Source organism: Pleurotus ostreatus (assembly GCF_014466165.1).
Source record: "Pleurotus ostreatus strain PC9 chromosome Unknown scaffold_8, whole genome shotgun sequence".
Classification (NCBI taxonomy): domain Eukaryota; kingdom Fungi; phylum Basidiomycota; class Agaricomycetes; order Agaricales; family Pleurotaceae; genus Pleurotus; species Pleurotus ostreatus.
In genome coordinates this window covers 2,468,482-2,488,060 of record NW_023503163.1, presented here as the reverse complement: position 1 = coordinate 2,488,060, position 19,579 = coordinate 2,468,482, and the positions used below count along the sequence as shown (strand labels likewise).

At 49.4% G+C, this 19,579-nt stretch overlaps 5 protein-coding genes across 5 annotated transcripts; 3 read left to right on the top strand and 2 right to left on the bottom strand.

Moving 5' to 3' along the window:
* Window positions 1-735: 735 nt before the first annotated feature.
* On the top strand, window positions 736-5,167 carry PC9H_011155 (uncharacterized protein; the record flags this gene model as incomplete). Its single annotated transcript, XM_036780640.1, has 27 exons — window positions 736-838; window positions 893-963; window positions 1,014-1,090; window positions 1,140-1,177; window positions 1,239-1,385; window positions 1,445-1,526; window positions 1,584-1,620; window positions 1,671-1,692; window positions 1,747-1,927; window positions 1,991-2,005; window positions 2,059-2,114; window positions 2,164-2,300; window positions 2,359-2,370; window positions 2,423-2,471; window positions 2,521-2,572; window positions 2,629-2,638; window positions 2,697-3,107; window positions 3,161-3,805; window positions 3,864-3,883; window positions 3,937-4,017; window positions 4,069-4,211; window positions 4,264-4,305; window positions 4,356-4,454; window positions 4,508-4,582; window positions 4,635-4,845; window positions 4,897-4,997; window positions 5,049-5,167. 27 exons carry the CDS (start codon window positions 736-738, stop codon window positions 5,165-5,167), a joined length of 3,036 nt encoding a protein of 1,011 aa, XP_036628023.1.
* A 119-nt stretch (window positions 5,168-5,286) lies between these two features.
* PC9H_011154 (uncharacterized protein) lies at window positions 5,287-9,288 on the bottom strand (the record flags this gene model as incomplete). The annotated part of the gene is made up of 18 exons (XM_036780639.1): window positions 5,287-5,478; window positions 5,536-5,716; window positions 5,782-6,161; window positions 6,224-6,314; window positions 6,373-6,857; window positions 6,914-6,992; window positions 7,133-7,188; window positions 7,279-7,440; window positions 7,514-7,568; window positions 7,649-7,724; window positions 7,817-7,972; window positions 8,037-8,176; window positions 8,278-8,421; window positions 8,490-8,545; window positions 8,603-8,681; window positions 8,755-8,825; window positions 8,970-9,080; window positions 9,136-9,288. 18 exons carry the CDS (start codon window positions 9,286-9,288, stop codon window positions 5,287-5,289), a joined length of 2,667 nt encoding a protein of 888 aa, XP_036628022.1.
* Window positions 9,289-10,253: 965 nt separating this feature from the next.
* On the bottom strand, window positions 10,254-10,747 carry PC9H_011153 (uncharacterized protein; the record flags this gene model as incomplete). Its single annotated transcript, XM_036780638.1, has 3 exons — window positions 10,254-10,411; window positions 10,491-10,554; window positions 10,673-10,747. 3 exons carry the CDS (start codon window positions 10,745-10,747, stop codon window positions 10,254-10,256), a joined length of 297 nt encoding a protein of 98 aa, XP_036628021.1.
* Window positions 10,748-16,249: 5,502 nt separating this feature from the next.
* Window positions 16,250-16,564, top strand: PC9H_011152 (uncharacterized protein; the record flags this gene model as incomplete). The annotated part of the gene is made up of 2 exons (XM_036780637.1): window positions 16,250-16,422; window positions 16,474-16,564. 2 exons carry the CDS (start codon window positions 16,250-16,252, stop codon window positions 16,562-16,564), a joined length of 264 nt encoding a protein of 87 aa, XP_036628020.1.
* Window positions 16,565-16,687: 123 nt separating this feature from the next.
* Window positions 16,688-19,133, top strand: PC9H_011151 (uncharacterized protein; the record flags this gene model as incomplete). Its single annotated transcript, XM_036780636.1, has 10 exons — window positions 16,688-16,873; window positions 17,022-17,264; window positions 17,308-17,490; window positions 17,639-17,706; window positions 17,761-17,820; window positions 17,898-17,978; window positions 18,033-18,273; window positions 18,341-18,509; window positions 18,568-18,769; window positions 18,824-19,133. 10 exons carry the CDS (start codon window positions 16,688-16,690, stop codon window positions 19,131-19,133), a joined length of 1,743 nt encoding a protein of 580 aa, XP_036628019.1.
* Window positions 19,134-19,579: the final 446 nt, after the last annotated feature.

Sequence of the window (19,579 nt, the reverse complement as noted above, 5' to 3'; positions counted from 1 at the left end):
AAGTGCTATTGCGGTCCTTGAAAGTAAAGGAGTTGATGAAGTCGAGCATCGTCGGCTGTCGAAGGATGGCAGTGGCGACCTGAGCGCGCCTAGCGAGCGCGAGCGTTGAACAGTTCCATGAAGACTAAGAACTTTGTGGGCGAGCGGAGATGAAATACGAAGACCCTTCAAATTCCCACGAATTCAAGTGGGGTCAACTTTCCAAGCAACTCTCTCAAGGCCAGGACTTGCTGTTATTGCTGGTAAGCAGCCGCATAGATGCTTGCGCTAAATCGCACTGCATATCAACTTCGTTCCCGCGCATTGCACTTTTCTAGAAGTCGCCCTCATGCTTCCGCTTGATTCGCGATTTTTCGCCTCGAGTCCTTGGGAATATTCAGAGCGCTGCGCGTCGAGGACCTATCATCTTGAATCACCTAGCTTGAACGGGAGAACTTCGGCGATCACGTCCCTTTCATAGTGACCAGGGGACCGAAAGAGCACAGTACGTGCATGGCGATCAATGATGTCGCGTAAACAAGCAGCCGCATGAGGTGATTATTGTCCTGAACCCGCCAACTCTTATTACGGGCCGCGAAGGAAGTCACCTCTGGCCCCCATGACCTGACGCGCCGTGTGTTCGCTTCAGCCCAGAAGGCTGCGAAGAGTCTGCACCAATGACCGAAGAACGATTGCCGTAATTGCGGGAGTATAAAGTCGACCCCATTTTCTTTCGCGCGAACCACATTCTACGCAATGTGGCTGTCTTCCCTTCTCGTTGGCTTGCTTGCAGCAAATAAGGTCGTTGGACAGTCCACTGTGGATGAATCTGCACAATATGTGATGCCAGTGGGATCACGTAAGTCAGAAATCCTCACGTATTCATCTTTCGACTTGTTGAACATAACGCCAGCCGGCTTCTACAACGGGCACTCTAATGCTTCCGTCACGTTCGACCAACACTCCGTGCTTCTTGACGGTAAAGTGAGTGATGGTATTACCTAAAAAAGATCTACTAGTAATTACGGATATAGCGCGTCATGGTATTTTCTGGGGAATTCCATCCATTCCGCCTCCCCGCTCCAGAGCTATGGAAGGACGTGTTGGAAAAGTGAGTTTCACAGCTGTCTTACTCACTTCTACGTTGATAATATGAGTAGATTCAAAGCAGCGGGATTTAATGCCGTTTCGGTTTACTGTAAGCGTGTTTTTCGTGTATAGACCTCCCCCTGAGATGTTCATATGTTCGAATTGATCAGGGCACTGGGGCTTGACTTCCCCTCGAGAAGGCGAGATACGATTCACCGAACACAACGATGCGCAGAAATTTTATCAAGTCGCGAAGGACGTTGGGTTACTGGTTATCGTACGCCCAGGACCATATGTCAACGCGGAGACGGCTGGCGGTGGGTGCTAACTGGGTTTCCCTTTACTGTCTGTCACGTCTCATTGTAATGGTCGAAAGGCGGTCTGCCCGGTTGGACGACTAATGTGCCAGGTTTAGCTCGTACGAATGCAACACTATATCGTTCTGCGTGGCACCCATAGTATGTGGCATCGATACCTTCGCAGTTGTGAGACAGTCTCAACGAAGATGTACATAGTATACTATCGTTCGCTCAACAGACAGCACCGTTCCAGGTAAGTTTCCATACCCCCGGACTGTTTTATCGCTGTCTGACCAACTATAGTACCCGGATGGTCCAGTCATTGGTAAACTATTGTTCCCGTCGAAGTACTGATTTCTCAAATGCGACCCTTATATAGCGATACAGAGCGAAAACGAGTACGCTACAACCGCACAGCAGCACATACCTGGGCTGGACGAACACATGCAAGATATCGTTAACACGATGAGAGAGGGTGGCCTGACTCGCATTCCTACCATCCACAACGACAAGAATCCAAGTGGTCAATACGCTCAACCCGGTCTAGGGAAAGTCGACTTGTGAGTTTTCGATATTATCACTCCATACACGGTGGACTGATGTATGTATATCATTGTTCGTAGATATGGATGGGACGGGTAAACATGCTCATCTACGTCGATTTTCTCGCCGTATCTGAAGGGTTGTCTAGGTATCCTCTAGGCTTTGATTGCGACAATCCGTCAAGATGGACGGAGTTATCAACGGGTTTGCCTTTCTTCCAGTTGTCAGACCCCATCTTCTGACACCGTCGAAGCTCACGACACGAATCACCAGAGGTGGAATCCGGCGGAACCATTGGCGTTGTACGAGTGGCAAGGAGGATCGTTTTCGTACTGGTCTGGCCCGGACTATTCTTTGTGCTATCAGCTGATCAACGAGCAGTTTGCCAACGTATGTATAGGTTGATCTCCAGCCGGCATGGGCAAGCTGATGTTGTTTGTTGTTGTAGGTGTACTACAAGGTATATTCGTCCTTTCACTCGACGGCGAAGGTAAAGCTGACATCCTGGTCAGAATAATTATGCTGCCGGAGTGGCTATCCAAAATCTGTACATGACCTACGGTACGGGTGTTTCATCCACTCTCTGATACGTTTGGTTAAACCTTGTTAGGTGGGACAAACTGGGGCAATTTACATACCCACACGATATATTCGAGTTACGAGTGAGTATCTGCCTGATAAATTTATCCTTTTGATCTGAGACTAATACTTCTCATAGCTATGGCGCCGTATGTTACCTCTTTGAATATTGCATTGGATCTCACCGCGCTGACTCCGGCTCGCCAGGCATTGCGCGAAGATCGCACACTCAGCCCCAAAATGGACGAGCTCAAGCTGCAGGCTTCCTTCCTCCGTGCTTCACCTGACTACCTTCTCGTTGGTCGTATCGGAAATGGCACCGTCGGGCAAGGAACCGCCTACAGCGACTCCCCCGATATCTATACCACTCACCTGCACGCACCACAAAACGACGTCAACTTCTACTTCGTGCGACAAAAGACAAATACAAAAACAAGTGATACGCCGTTCACGCTGCGGGTCAATACCACGCTAGAAGGGACTATTTCTATCCCCAAATCGGGGTCGATTGTCCTCGCAGGAAGAGAGTCCAAAATCCTAGTGACAAATTACCCATTTGGGTCTTCCGTTCTGCATTATTCCACTGCGGAAGTGATGACCTGGGCTACGTTGGACGGGGTGCGCACACAATCTCACGAAGCATCGGAAATACTGACAGACCCATTGCATAGGTCGATATCATCGTTTTGTACGCCCTTGAGGGGCAACACGTCGAGATTGCCGTTGTGGCTCCTGGTAAAGCCAAGGTTACGATCGCGGGGTCGAAGTCCATCTCCGCTACGACTACCAACGGTCTGGTCACGTTGAGTGGTTCTGCCTCCGGTATTTCCGTCGCCACTTTCAACAATAAGCGAATCATCGTAGCCGATAAGAAGTCGGCCTCTGGCTTTTGGGCCCCTCGACTATCGACCAGCAGTGCGGATGGAGTTAGCCACTACGCCCCAACGCCAGACGTCCCTTCAATCCTTGTTCACGGTCCATACCTTGTCCGTTCGGCTACAATACGTGGGCGGACTCTTGCGCTGACCGGTGACCTGAACGCAACCACTACGATCCAAGTATTCGCAGGAGCAGATGTACGTTCTGTGTCATGGAATGGGGCCCCCGTCAATGTTCGAAGGTCAGAACTGGGGAGTATACAGGGCGTCCTTTCGTTCCCACGTAGTCTCAGCACCGTCGAAATACCAAATCTGCAGAACATTCAGTGGCGATGTGCCGATTCTCTTCCAGAGCTTGAACCGAACTTTGATGATACCGATTGGGTTGTTGCGAATAAGACCTCCACCACGAGACCACAGCAACCGACTGCAGGCAAAGTAGGTGTGATATATCCGATTCTGTAATTCGTCGATTGATTGACATATCTTTTTATAGTTCGTCCTGTACTCCAGCGAGTGAGTTCATCTACTACATGCGCTGCTGTTCCGCTCATAGCGCTTTGCCATAGATACGGGTTTCATGCCGGCCAATGGGTGTGGAGAGGCCATTTTTCTGGAAACGCAACAGGCGTCCAACTTTCTATTCAAGGGTTCGTCGCTGAGGACATTCGCGTAGTTACGCACTGACAAGGTTTCTCTAGCGGTTTCTCGTTTGGGTACTCAGTCTTCTTGAACACTCATTTCCTGGGGTCTGGACAAGGCAGCTCGCATAGCCAAGACGGTGTGGATATCCTCTCCCCCAGCTTCAATTTCACACAGGACCAATTGCTTGACGGAGATAACGGTATGCAAACTGACTAGTAGTTTGATATGTGTGTTGGCTCAACCTTCCTCAGTGTTGACCGTCATTCACGATTCCACTGGCATGAATCAGGATTGTCAGTAGCGTCCGAGCATATGCGTGGACACGATCTGACAGCTACGACAGATGATATCAATGATGAACACAAAACTCCACGTGGAATTCGTGGATATAGGCTATTAGGCGATAATGGAATCGATTTTGATACGTGGAAAGTCGCGGGCAGTGAGTTTTCTGACGCTCTGTCAGATAAGTTTCTTATGGGCGCATCTGCGTAGACTTTGGCGGAGAGAATGCACCCGACGCCGTTCGTGGTCCCTACAACGAAGGTGGATGGTGGTTCGAGCGCGCTGGTTCGTGTACTAGATCTACCCTTTGTGATTGCCATGATAACACTTTGGATAGGAGCGCACCTACCGGGCTTCGACGCATCACTGTGGAACACATCGTGTACTCCATATCAAGGACGCTTGACGCCTGGGGTTACAGTTTATAGAACGTCTTTCTCTCTCAATATTCCTCATGACGCCGACATCCCCCTGGCGTTCGACCTTGAGTTAGACAACGCTCAACCCCACCGCGTTTTGATCTACGTCAATGGGTGGCAATTTGGAAGGTATGTATCACGCGAGTGCGAGCAGACATTACCTTGACAATGATACCGCAGATTCATATCTTCGTTGGGCCCCCAAACTAGCTTCCCAGTGCCTGAAGGTATCTTGAACCACCGCGGGAACAACGAGGTCTTGGTATCGTTGTGGGCGCTGAGTAAGTATAATATAGCGTTTTCTGCCTTTTACCCTCTAAACTTCGGTGTAGATTCTGGCGGCGCTAGGTTGAAGAAGTTGGAATTGAACAAACGAGGAACTTTCTCTTCTAGCAAGACAGCTACTGTCAGCCTGGTTAAAGCGCCGAACTGGAAAGATCTGCGAGCATGAGTGGGTATCTTCCTTCATATATTGCGAAGTGTTACCCGTTGTATCAATACACAACTTTCGGGATTTGCTATTGTTCTAATGATACATTCAAAGGCTGAAATATATAGGAATATCGATCGTCAAAGCGGGATCGGCTGATGGTTCACTCCAATGACTGGGCTCAACCAGCTCTCCGTGTCTGCCTCCGAATTACGATCTCCCGTCACACGCAGCGACCTCAACAATATGCGGTATTGTCCATTGTCCACGCGTGTCCTGTTGGCAAAGAAACCTCTAAAGGTGTAATGATTATATCCATTGAGTTTGGGTTCCTAGATTTCATCGTGAATCCGAGGTGAGCATAACTAATCAGAAAGAAGGGAACCCACTGCATCATATCCATTCCGAGGCGTGTATCTCAATATGTCCAAGGGCCCGAGTGTTGGAACCGTATCTTTGTCTCCAGCATCCTCAAACCACATAGCGGAACGTTTAGTCTTGGCATGCTTCTGCAAAGCGAAGTCCTTGTCAACGAGATCCAGGCGAACCAAAGGAGACCCAAAAGTCAGCCTGAACGGTTGAAGTGAGCATTTCGATTTTTCGCCGTACGACAAGAGCTAAATGAGTCTACTAACCTGTAGGCAACTGAGGGGTAGTCATGTTTGTCCATTGTGTAGTTTAATTCACCAAATTGAGGCAATGCATCGGCGTCCAATACAATTGGTAGCTGAATCCCAGGTCCAAAGTATTGCTCGGTCTGATCGATGATAGGTTCTGCCCTCAATGAACCCACCGCGCCCAAATACGTAACTTTCAACGCCTCGTCGGGTGAGGCGATGCGGATAAACCCAGAGTAGACTGGGAGCTGTTTGGGGTTGACATTGCTGGGCGGCGCGAACTTGATGGTGACGTCCTTGGAATGCCCCGGGCGAATGGTAACCTCAGAAGGTTGAATTTCAGCGGTCGCAAATGCCGGAACCAAAGGCACCGGTCCTTTCGAGGGTTCTGATGAATTCTATCAATGAAACCAATGATCAGTATCAATTTCTCTGGCACAAGTAGTGTGAGACAATTCACTGCTTGTATCGTCAACGCCGTGCCCGCCGGTACGTGGGATAGTTTATACGTGACCGGATGATCGTATGAGTTCGAGATGGATATAGTATGCCTGGAGAGCATGTTAGCCTCCGCTCCGAGTACTCAATTCCCCTACAACATGGACTCACGTTGAAACAAAGTTGACGGTATCGTTGAGCATCAGTTGCCCGGGTCTCACAATGGTCTTCGTCCAAATTGCCCGATCCACCTGTAAGAGCCCAGCCCCTTGCTGAGATGCCGTCTGGTACACACTATCCTCCGTAACATTAGACTTCACTCCCACAGCTGTTGTCTGCATCAAATCTCTCATCCTCTCTACGCTCTCCCTACTCTTCCCTTTCGCCTCCAAGAACAACGCCGAGGCGCCCGCAACGAACGGAGCAGCCATCGATGTCCCGGACCGGACTGCCCAACTCCCGTTCTTCGTGTTATACGTAGACAGGATGTTTCCCCCGGGTGCGACTAAAGCGGGTTTGAAATACATGTCGTAGGTTGGGCCATATGATGAAAAAGATGAGACGAGGCCTCCTTTGGGATCGGGGATGTTGAAGGGTGCGCCTTCTGCAGGGAAGTGCAGGCGAAGGGGAGCCCCTGCGGCGTATTGATTGACGAGCTAGAAGATATGGCTATTTACGCGAGGCGGATTGACACTATCCATCATCGACTCACCCATTTGCCGTCATCCGCCGTAATTAAAACCGCGGTATAGTTGCCTACAGCAATTCCAGAGAATTCTCCGTCGTCGGTACTACATGCACACAACCATGTCAGTCATGTACAAGATGCCAGACTCCAAGCGCTTAAACATTGAACCACAACTCGGAGATAAGTGTGGATTATACTATGCCTCGAGTCTAAAAATAACAAAGCGCGAAGGTGAATACGCACTTGTATATCAAGAAGGTTTTAGCCCCGAATTTTGCGGCGTTATCCAGTTTTTGCGTCTAGAACAGAGGGATGGGCAGACAGGCAGGTAGTCGAGAATGCCTAGGTCAGAGGAATGCACCTAGAATCGACACCGCGTTCGAACTCACGAAGAAGCATCCTCCTCTACGAATGACGACGATGTGGGAAGACAGATCAGGTGTACTCGGTGGCAACGGCTCGCAAGCATCGTTCTTGCTGGTCGTGTCGTTAGATGTAGCGTAAATCGGGAGATCATCGGTGACGTTCAAAGGTAGAGCTTGCAAGTACGACTATAGAGGAAGGCAAATCCAAAGGAAGTAAGGCGAAATGGATTGTGGATATAAATCGCTAAGGATGACATACGATAGGATTATGTTCCACGCCTTTGACAGTGATGTTCTGCGTCGGGATGACCACACTATAGATCAGAAACCAAAGTAAGCAAACTCTTCCCTGGACGAAGTTAAACGGAAACGCGGCAAAAGAGGCATGACGCACTTGTCTACACTTCCCACAGATACCGTATTGACACCATTCGATGGACTCGACGTGTACCACGAACCGACCGAACCCTCTGTAAAATCCGAATCGTTTCATCGTCAACGGAAGATGCATAGTCAGTTGTTCGTATGTCGTGTGCGTTAGAGCGAAGGAGGATGAGCGAACCATTTCCAGCGGCAACAATGACGACGCGGCCATGTGATGCGATCCGGCTAGCGACGACTGAGCCCATGCCTTCGGTCCATCCGTCAACGCCACCCAAGGATAAGGTAATCACGTCCATGCCGTCGTTGTAAGCTCTTATCAACGCGCCGACGATGACTAGTAACAAGGGGACAGATGTTGAGATATCTACTATCATGATTCGGTAGTTAGGAGGACGTACGCGCATCACTGGTGGATCCATTACATCCAAACACACGATAAGCACCGAGCGAGGCTTTGTACGCAACACCGCTGATCCCGAATATGTTACCGGGATCTGCACCTATGATGCCGGCAGAATGGGTGCCGTGGCCTGAACACCTATCCATCCCAACACACGTCAGACAAATATCATTCAACATTCAGCTGCAAGGCGGAAGGGAGGAATGAGGAGGGGAGGGGAAGTGGGGAAGAGTGCTCACTGGTCCAACGGATCCTCGTCGGGCGTGGGGTCGTTTGTTCCATTATAATGATCCCCAACGAAATCGTGTCCCCCGATGACTTTATGCCCTTTCCCTAATTTTCCGCCCAAAGACGGGTGGGTGTAGTCAACCCCAGTGTCGACGCTGTAAGACGGACCAATCAGCCTCAGTCCACGCAGTTATATTGACACGCATCCCAATTTAGGGCTCACATTCCGATACGTATACCCTCTCCAAATAGGCCCTTCGCATGAGCCTTGTCTACACCCTAAATGAGAGACCATTTAACGCTCCCCCTAGATTTCGGAGATTGACGAAGACGTACCGTCATTAGATGAGTGCTCAAAGCGTTCTTTGGGACGTTCGGGTCGTTTGGGCTTTCTATGGTTGTATGATGAACAGGCCTAGAGCATGATATAAGTTAGTTGTCGTGTTTCTGTTCAAGTATTGACCAGATTTGGCGAAACATATACTCACAAGGGCCGGCGAATTCGCAGGACTGGCTGTATGTGCCGCACCCCAGGAACAGTTCTCACTTTCTCCAGATCCTAATATTCGTGGCCAAAGCCGTGAGTACAGATGATTGAATATTCAGACAGAAATAAACGTACCGCAGCTGACTAGGAAGGAAAGATACGTGTCCAGCATGGTTATCACACCCGTGCAAATGGAAATGAGGGAGATGAACGTACTTTGAGGTTCATAGAAGCTCCAATCATGATATCTGGCGTGTCATATTCGTTCTTCACATCGAAAAGGATGCCTCGTCTTTTCATATGTCTATATATTGAGTCATGAACCGACTTATGCATGCCGATTCAGCTCCCTCGTGAAGAACACGAATAGTAAGCAACGTACCTCGTCTGATCTCCGTCCCAGCGCTGACAAACTGTCCATCTCCACCACATACGCGTTGGGAACGTACTTCGAGTCATCCCCCTCATCCAGCTCGAACCCCGCGACCGTCACCACCCAAGCACACACCAGCAACCCCATACACATCCACCGCATCCGAGAACAAGATAACAAGCCCAAGCCCAATGCCCTCATCAGCTTCTACGCGTTATGGAGTGATGGAGTGGAAGAAGAACAGAATTATCCGCCCAGCTATCAGCCACATACATGCTTTCATCCCGTTGCTTTGTTGGCGGGCTAGCGTCCAGTCAGAGTAACCCCGGGCGTGCTTGCGAGGTAGCTGTCATCAAGTTGATGCCAAAGTTGTCGAATGCCAGTGGGCTCAGTGCTGTGCTTAGTCTGGTGACTTGCTCTCTAGCATCTTGAATGTTGTGAACTTGTCCGCCCTATCCGCCGCCAACTGACATCGGGTGTAGTGACCACTGTACTGTCAAAACTTGGGTATATCTGACGTTCAAAACTTTGATGGAGAAAGAAAGAAAGGGACCGTGTTCTGCACATTCATGAAAGGAACTTGTGTCGCTTTTGGTAATCCTGGATGATGGATGATGGAAGTCGGACGATAGGAAACACTAAGCGCCCGATCACAGTTTGTCACACCCCAACACGTGTCACTTTCTCTCTCTTTTCCTCCACCATGACTAGTGCCAGTGACCATCGGTAGATTGACCTTGGCGAGAAGATACGCAGCGTGGCAAGGAGCAAGGATTTGGCTGAGACCTACTCGGCGAAATCAAGGGCGTACTCGAACCACGATTTCCAGTTTACCGCTGCCCGGGCGTTTGTTGTGAGGCCAAATGGATGGAGTGATGCGCTGGGGCAAGTTCGAAGCGCGGGGCGAGTGCGCGACGCGTAAGTTGGACTGCTCACCGCCTCTGCCTGATTTGGGCGTCGTTGGGGAATGCATGCTCTGCAGCTGCGCCCCTTAGAGTGCCTGTTGGGAGTTGGTGGAGGCAGCTTCTCCGCCGGTTCAAACTGCGGTTAACAACTCTCCGTTCTCGAGCTATCCTTTTTCTGGCGGCACTTACTCCCGCGTCCACCATGTCGGCCGCCCACAATAATTACCCTCTGTAGCAGTCATCGGTGCTCAACGAGGACTCCGACGATAGCATGCGGTCCGCCGTGTCTTCGCCCCTCAGCGCCCCTCTAGGCGATGCCGATATGAGTTCCGCAACCTCGTACGGCACATCGAACCCATCAGACTCTCCATCCTTGACTCCTTCAATGAAAGCAGCGGCATTCAAGATTGAGTACTTGAGTAGGTTTGCGGGATAAACGGCGCCTAGGATGTTACTTACCTGCTGATGATGAGGGGCTCGATCTCCTGGGTGAGCTGTCTCTAATGATTTCCGTAAACTTTTCCTAACGCCGGTCAGATCGGCAGCACCTTCTTTTCATCGAGGTCATCGGTAAATACCCTGAGCACCCTTCATGCGTCGAATTAGGCGAGTAGTCTGAATCAATATACTCGTTCACGTACCCAAGTTATTCGCGCCCCTCGATCGCGTATTTTCCGCTTCAAAGCAACGCCGAGCCCATCCCCATCGAGGGGCATAGATGTGAGCGGGGCCAGCGGAAGCACGCGCTAGGCGCGACGGACTGCGCTACAAGTGAAACGGTGAGCCACGTGCGTGCGTTGACTATACGGCCCCCACGAAGTGGGGGCGACCTATAAACTTCCTGTCTAGTCCCCAGGGAAAGCTGGGGTCCTGTTGGCTGTGGTTATGGATTTTGAACATCCTCGGACTCGTATCAACGTGTCACCCTCGTCAACGATGCCCCCCCTGTGCCGTCGTCGGGAACCACTCTACGGGTAGTAGAAGTTCTCACCTTGCTGAGAACCACGATCCAGGGCGTGCCATATTCGGTGAGCAAATCCCATTCAACCCAGGGAGCGAGCACAGAGCGCAGTCCTTGCCCCTCGCCCATGCCGCCCATTTTGCCTCACCCTTGGGGCTGGTGGATGTCTACGCGCGTAGGGGCAAAGTGCGCTTGCGCTTGGCTTGCCCGCGTCGCCCACGTCGAGCCTGGAAGCATGCTAACTGAATCCTTCGACGGCAGGCGTCGACTGGCAGCGAGTGGATCGCTTGTACTGGAGAAAAAGTAGGCGCTCAAGCTGAAGCCTTCGGCACCCAAGGCTCACCCCTTGGGCCATGCAAAGGGAAGCCAAAGGCAGGGCGAGGGGGATTCACAGGCTGGGGATCCAAAGTAAGCAATCGTCGGCTGCTTGATATTCCGCCCCCGCCGTCTTTGCCATATCACGGTTGCCCTTGTAGCGTTTCATTGCTCTCCCTTGATATATCCCTTCTTTCGGACGGTCCTAATTGTATCCAAACGCCTTACCATACCCCGCACATCGCTCGCCGTCTAGTTTTACTGCGCCTCCGCGCACCCCTTCCCATCCAGAACAAATGTGACGCTTGACACCTAAGGGTTTTTTATTCGCGCCTTTTGTTGTCTCCGCCATTCGTACAGGTTACTTCATCCAACTTTCAAACCATACACAGGCCATACCCGGCCATTACTTCGTACTGTACTATTACTTTGTAGTGTTAAGCTACTCCGTTTAAACAAGCGGTTAAAAGTAGCATGAGGAGATAGGCGTGGGTGAAAAGTTCACCTAAGTTCAAAACCAGCATCCGTCCGGCGGAACGGAAACTCATATAGTGGTCCTTTGTCGATATGTCATGTTAGGTGGCTTTCTGGTTCGGAGACCCACTGACTGAGTCATGTCACGTCCGCCCTAATAGGCGCCATTGCCCAGTATTTTGGCAGGAAGAATTGATTGAGAGCAAGCTCTCAAACATTAGGCCGCCAATATCGAAGATGTAACCCAGTAAGATGAGCCCATTACATAACTGAACATACAAGTGCTAGGATCATAATAATTATTAGCAGCGCCGCACACCCAAACCCTTGCCATCTCAAGAAGTGGAATGCCCGAAACGCCCCATCCGTTTACCCTTCTCCTTTTGTACATCCACTGACCCATACATCAATCTCAAGCTTGCGTTGAGCCCACTCGGCTTGCTGCCGGTAAGCCAGCTGCCTTGACGTGATGTTGGACATGTAGTCCAGGGCCTCATCAGGTGTTATTACGGGTCCTGGAATGAAATGAAAGGATCCGTTCTTACCTTTAGTTGGGACGCTTGGGCGCTACGGAAAGAGGGTGGCTATTGTGATAGCCGGATGCCGGTGATCGGGAAATTTGGATCTCATCAAACTTTAAGTTGGAATTAAATTAGCGCTGGGGGATTGAATTGACATTGGCACCAATTCATTGTCTTCCATGTTTATTGCACTTCTCTTCTCCCTTTTTACTTCATCTTGTCATTTTATTTGTCTATATCTTTAAATCTATTAAATCTATATTATTAGAATAGAATGGCCCAAATTGTTATGGTATCAAGATTAATGTTACATAATCAGAAATGAGCACTCACTTCAGGGTCACCCAGGGGAACAGGGGATGGATAGGTAATAGGGAATAGGGACTACCAGACTGAACTCTGGACTATCAATGCTGCCAGATTATGTCAAGGGTGGCCATAAAGGTATCATGTCTTTCCTCATTCTGCATAATATACTTCAACAAATAGGCTTCAAGTACTCAAATCAAGCAAATCATCAAAACACTGAAGTAAAATATCAACAAATGTAGCATGTAAACTGTAAGATTATACATTTAGTATTGAGTTGACACATCTTAGCTGCTACTATTATAAGAGTAACAGAATGATCTCATGTCTGGAAGGACAAGAAAAGATATCACAGTAGCAAAGTGAGCTACAGGGCTATAAGTAAAAGGGTGTGGTACACTTTTACATGTCTGCTAATTAATTAAGTATGGATCTTTCAGATAGATGGATGTCATGGAGATCAGGACAGTGACTTAATTGGAATTAGTAGGGGGTCAAAGGGATAATTATGGAATAGGGAACAAAGGGGCCATCAGACTCTAAATGCCCTCAATGTTATGGTCCAGTTTATTCCAAAGATCATCTCTTCTCACTATCATATCTAAATGTGGATGTCATGTCCTCTTACTAATCATTATTCTGATATCCTTAGTAATAACCTCACCAGTAACACATGTCTGCAGTACATAGGGTACCACATGTATTACAGTATTTAAAGACTAGTAAAATTCCAGGGAATGCCAGCTCATTCTTTTGGGATTCTGCTAATTCTAGTGTGATATCTAAAGTCAACTAAGCTATCTTCTATATCTTTTTTCTTTATTATTCTTGTAGGAGTCATGTTAGTCCTTTGAATTAGTGTTGCCCTAACACACAAGTCATGATTAGGGTGCAATAAAGACACTATTGCTTCATTAGAACACTCAAGTAGCAGACTTCAGATAGCCAAGTCCAGATGTGACATCTATTAAATCATTGTAGTGATACACAAGGGAGTATGGCATAGACATTTACAGATTAACTCACTTCCTTCAGTGTCACGACTCATGATAAATAAGCTGTATACATAGCAGAACATCTTTAAGATAGTCAGAAAACAAGGGAATAGGGGAAAGTGTTACTGAGCAAACAGAATGGGTAAACATCAACCACATGAACTTATATATATTGCTTGTATATCTTGTCACTGTTAAGGACTGTCCTTGCGAGTACAAGGGCCTCATGTTTGCCGCAGGTATGCGGCCTGCAAGGAAGAGGAAATAAGGACCAAGTATGTACAGGCTTGGCTCCAGCTACTACTGTGCCTCCCACACTCTTGCATGCCCTGTATTTCAATAGGTGAGGATAGAAGAGAGAGAGACTACAACAAAGTAGTTGAGGGATGCAAAGGGGGTAAGAACAAACTAATATTCAGACTGAGGTACAAGTAGCTATAAGTAGAAACTAGCTACTCATACAAACTAAATACTGAAGGGCACATGGTATCTGTGTGCCCATGAAACCTACATGAGTCTGGTAACAGTATAATCATATGTATCAGTATGTAACTAGTACAAAAGTCTGAGTATCCGCGCATACATGCAGACCAAATGTCCCAATCTTGTATCATGTGATCATGCCCCTAGTAGCCCCTAAGGAGCTTCCTGATTGTGCCCATAACAGTCACTAGAGCCCCCCAGAGTTTTTATGAATATCAGAGAACATGTGGGAATCAAGTAATGTGCAAGCCTTGAGCTAAGGCTCTTTCTCTCTCTATACCTATGTACTCCATGGCCTGCAGTTCCTTCATGTCAACTGACCTATGTTGGGCCATTCTCAGCATGGGAATGCCTCTAGACATCAACTCAATTGTCCACTACACTGGTTGCAAGCTACAGATTGTTCAATGTGTACTCCAGAGTTTCTCGTGCTGCTGGGTTGATGCTTTGCTGCAGTTTTGTTCAAACCCATTCAGAGTATGTGTCACTATTGTAGTTCAGTGGTAGTAAGAATATAGAAAAAATCATCCAAAAATCAGATCATAAAAGTCTGCCTGGAAACTGTTGGGGGACTCCAGCAATGGTATATACAAGCAATATATGTAGATGTAAGGCTGCTAAGCCCGTGTTCCAAAGTTATCATTCACCGAAGATGTGCACACCCAAGTGTGCATTTTTCTACAAAAGGGTGCCAGTGCCAACTGTTTTGTAAACAGCAATAATACTCAAAATAGGCCTCTCACAATCTGGTTTTTCTGTACTATATCTATCATTGAATGAGTCCATGTAAGACAAAGTCACAGGTCGGAAGTTTGTTATTTGTTGATGCTCACCACTATTCATTCTGCTACTGTCTACTCCACAGTTTCCATCTGTTATCTTCTTTTACAATGTGGATCTCATCTCCATCTCCTATCCTAACTTCAATGATTCAATGACTATCTATTTTACCAAGTACTATTATAGATCAATAGGACCCGTACAGGCCATGCATTGCAGTGGCTACAGCCCCAAGTTCGACGACCCCCTGCCAATTTGGACTCTGAGGGGTAAGGCGATGTTCCCTCACGCTTCGCTCGGGTCAATGCAAGGGAATTACCAACAGTAAACGCTCTGAAGGTGGGTTTGAGAGACTCGGGAGAGAGATAGTAATCATGGTGGCCACAAGGCTACACGTCTGGGAGTTTGGGCTTGAGTGTTGCTGCAGCCCCTGATGCAAACAAAGAAAACCTCTCTCACGCTTCCATTGAGATTACATTGCGATCGTTGGTCAGACTGCTACAAACAGGAGAAACCTCAGGGCTCGGTCTGCACGTCGAGTGCCGAACCGCAACAGTTACGACTGGCGGAGCACAACTACATATCGGTGAAACTACGGCGCGGGCGAATAGACAACTATTCTCAAAGAGCATCAGCCGTAGACGCCTGCTTGTTGCATTGCGCGACATTATGGTCGGGTTCTATCGAGCTCACTCGTCGTAGAGTCTGGCCGGGTTGGACTCCTTCCTTGACAAGATCCAGATCTCCAGAATTCCAGATTGAGAAGTTTCAAGTTCGGCTAACTGTAGCGGACGACGCGTACGCGTGCTCAAAGTGATTAGTAGGGCTTGGCCTGCATGTCGGATAGTAAAAAACTCAGTATGAAGTTCACACCTCGAGTCAAGAATTCTGCGGTGATATATCGATTAGTATACTGACCACAGCAGTCCTGCTATCTCATAAAACCACTTCGCTGACGCAAGTGGGTTAGTTACTATAAATACAGCCGAGCCGCAACTAGGTATGTAACAATTGATGAGTGCTGGATATTGGATGCTTACTTGATGCGCAGAAGCAGAAGTTCCCAGCGTGCGATTCAACGTATACCCCGCGGTGCGATCGTCGTAGCTTGAGTTTGCGTATCTCGGAGAATACACACGCGCCGCGCTGGAGCCTGGTACTGGCGCGACATTTACTCTCTAGAAAGCGACCTCTACATCCTCACGGCACACTTGCTTTAATCATGGATTACTCGTCCCAAACCGTGGGACGCGGGGACGTAGACGCCGGCCTGGCTGGTCTTCCTCCTTGCGGTAAAGATAGGACATGCCGTGACTGTTCACGCGTGGTCCTTCGCAGCGATGTTTTGACGATCTGGGTACCTCCTTGACCCAGGTATGCATGTCTTTATCCGGGATCCCGTCGATGCGTCCAGAATGGAACCTCGGTACACAAGCTATTACCGACAATAACGATATCTCGCTCTCCCCACACCTCCACTCCTCATCCCCCCTCGGGCATTACCGCAGTTACACCCCACCAAAAGAAACGGGTTTCGCCATATGGGTTCACGAGTGGGTTCCCCATTCCGCTACCATTTGGAGCCAATTCTGATTCTGACATAGCGTGGCTGCATCGAATAAGCAGATCATGGAATTGGAGATCAACCGCCCTTCGAGCTGGGGGCTGCAGGACCGAGGTATCAAGAAGCTGTAATGCACAAGCTTAAGCATTCCCAAACGTAAAAATTATAAGTAGCCTCACCTTTTCGTCTCCGTCATACTGTATTCATCGCCACCTTCACCTCCATACGACCTCTTACTTTACGCGTTATTCACTATGGGTTTGGTGTTATCGCTACCATCGAGCGAGGTCATTGCAGTGACAACTCTCGCTGCATTGTCACTTCTGGGAATCAAGTTATGGCAACAGCGCAGTTACGAGAAGCTGCTCCCTCCTGGCCCCAAGAAGATTCCCATCTTCGGCAACTTGTTCCAAGTCTCAGCTCTTAGGCCCTACCCTCAAGTAAGTGTCCATCATGTTGTCTGACAACCCTTTCCCTCCTTCCCAAGGCCTCGCCTCCCCCCATGCCTTCACGCTTACCTTCACCTCCCATTCTCTCTCAATCCAACTTCAGATCTGAAACCTATTGCTCATATGATCGCGTTGACAGTTCAGGAAATGGGCGCAAGAGTACGGGCCAGTGTACCACCTGAAATTTGGCTCGCAAGATATCGTGGTTTTGAACACCCCAGAAGCAGCAGACGAGCTCTTCGTGAACCGCAGCAAGATTTTCTCTAGCCGTATCGCACCCCACGTCGCCCATGATATCATGAGTGAGGGCCAACGCATGGCGTTCCTGCCGTACAACGATGAATTCAAGGCACGTAGTTTACGTCTTGCGGATCCCCTCACAGTTTCCTGCGGTTTCTCATCATAACCCACAGATGGTCCGAAAGTCACTCCAACCATCAATCGGTCCCCTGCCCTCTAGGCAGCTCCGCCCAATGCAAGAACTAGAGTCTCGTGTGGCCCTCTATGACTTGATGAACCACGGTGACAAGAGCATTACGCTGTACCACACAGCTGGCCCCAACGGAGAAGTCCCAGAACACCACTGGTTCTCGCTCATTCGCCGTTTCGTACGTCCTTTTCCTTTCTGTCCTTCTCTTCTCTCCTCTTCTCGCCGCTCTCTCCCCCATGACGCTCCCCTATCCTTCCCCTCCACTTCTTATTCCGTTCCCGGCGATCATTTTTAGCTTCACCGGACTCACCGTATGCTATTTTTAGACGACAAGTTTGGTGTTGACCCTGATGTACGGTACGCGAGTGCACAAGATTGAGAACACCCCACGACTGTGAGCTTAAGGCCCGATATCCTGCCGCTCGCTTGCACTCACCACGCGCTTTAGACACAAACTATACCGCGTACTAGCGAACATGACATCCGTGGCTCAGCCTGGGAACTACCTGTACGTGATACATTGATGTCCCACCTCTAATTCCGAGTGAATGGCTGACAATAATGACGACGCTGGGACATTGTTAGTGCGGATGGGTTCCCGATCCTGCGTAAGCTGCCCGACTTCCTAGCTCCATGGCGAGTTCAAGCTCGTGCTATGCACGAATGGTACGCCCGTTCCTTACGACCTGTCAAATAACCTCACTTACAGTCGCACTCCAGGGAGATCGAACTCCTTGGCGGGTTCCTAGAGGATCTGAAGGCTGAGATGAAGGCAGGCAGGCAGCGCGTCGAATGTTATGCTAGCAAGTACCTCAAAGCCCGAGCTGAAGCTGGGTACGAAGACGCGCCAGGAAGTGGGCTCACTCCTGATGGCCAGTGGATGAAAGATAAGTTCGTGGCATATACGGCAGGTACCATCGTCGAAGCTGGGTCAGATACCACCGCTAGCACTGCTCATACTGTACGTCGCACTCCTCCCGCCTCCATGATGTGGAGACGAATCGGTGCTGACGAGTGTTTCACCTTAGTTCATCTTGATGATGTTGAGCTACCCGCACGTGCTAGAGAAACTTCGCGCCGAAATCGACAGGGTTGTTGGACCTGATCGCTTGCCTACGTTCGACGACGAGCCAAACCTCCCATACTTGGTTGCGTGTATCAAGGAAACACTCCGTCGCCGACCTGCCGCTATTCTCGGTATGTCATTCCTTCTGCTCCTAGAAGATCTCCTAACCCAAATGTACCTGTATCCCAGGCGTTCCCCACGCCAACGACGAAGACGTATGGTACAACGGTTACCTCATTCCCAAGGGATCCAATGTCTTCGGAAACATCTGGGCAATCCATATGGACCCGAAGCTCTTCCCCAACCCCACCGCGTTCATTCCTGAGCGCTGGTTAAGCCCCGATGGCAAGTCGACGTCGTGGGGTGATGGGTTTGACGGTGAACGTGACCAGTGAGCATCCATATCCTCTCAATTACCTCTTTCCCCACTAACACGCCTATGTAGATGGGTTTTCGGTTGGGGCCGCCGCCTCTGCCCAGGTTCCTATATCGCCGAAGCATCCTTCCTCATTCTGCTCTCCCGCATCATCTGGGGCCTCGACTTCTCCGCCCCCAAAGACCCCAAAACCGGCCGTGATATCCTCCCAGATTTGGCGGACGAAGAGACCTTCAGTGAAGGTTTCATTAGTATCCCCAGGATCTTTGGTGTGGAGTGGCGCCCAAGAAGTGAGAAGCACGCACAAATCATCAGGAATGAATTCGAGGACGCTCAGGCGCATTGGTCGAACTTGAACTTGCCCGGAGATGAGCGATAAGTATTGTGCGGTTATCGGGGCAACCCGCAGCTGACTGCTGGGCGAGTGGGTAGCACGGAGGCGGGAGTTGAGTTGAATATTCGCGCATGTCATGTAATAGCATCATCAATCATTTCCTTTTCTTTTCTCCTCAAATTCTGCCTCTGAAATGGTCTGCTTCGGCTAGGGCGACATTCGCGCTATATGCCACGGAGACTTTGCCATATGACGAGAACCGCAAATGTTCTCAGGGGCTATGCTCAGAGCGTACTTCGGATGAGCACCTCACTTGGAAGGTTGATTGTGAGACTCCACGATGTATTATTATCTCGCCACAGGGGGAGACGCGGGTAGAGGGGCAGGTACAGACGGAACGGACGCTAGACGGGTAGCAACCAAGCCACTTGTCAAGCCACACCTGTAACTATTCGTCTTCGTGAACGCCCTCAGGTCTTGTACGGACGAAT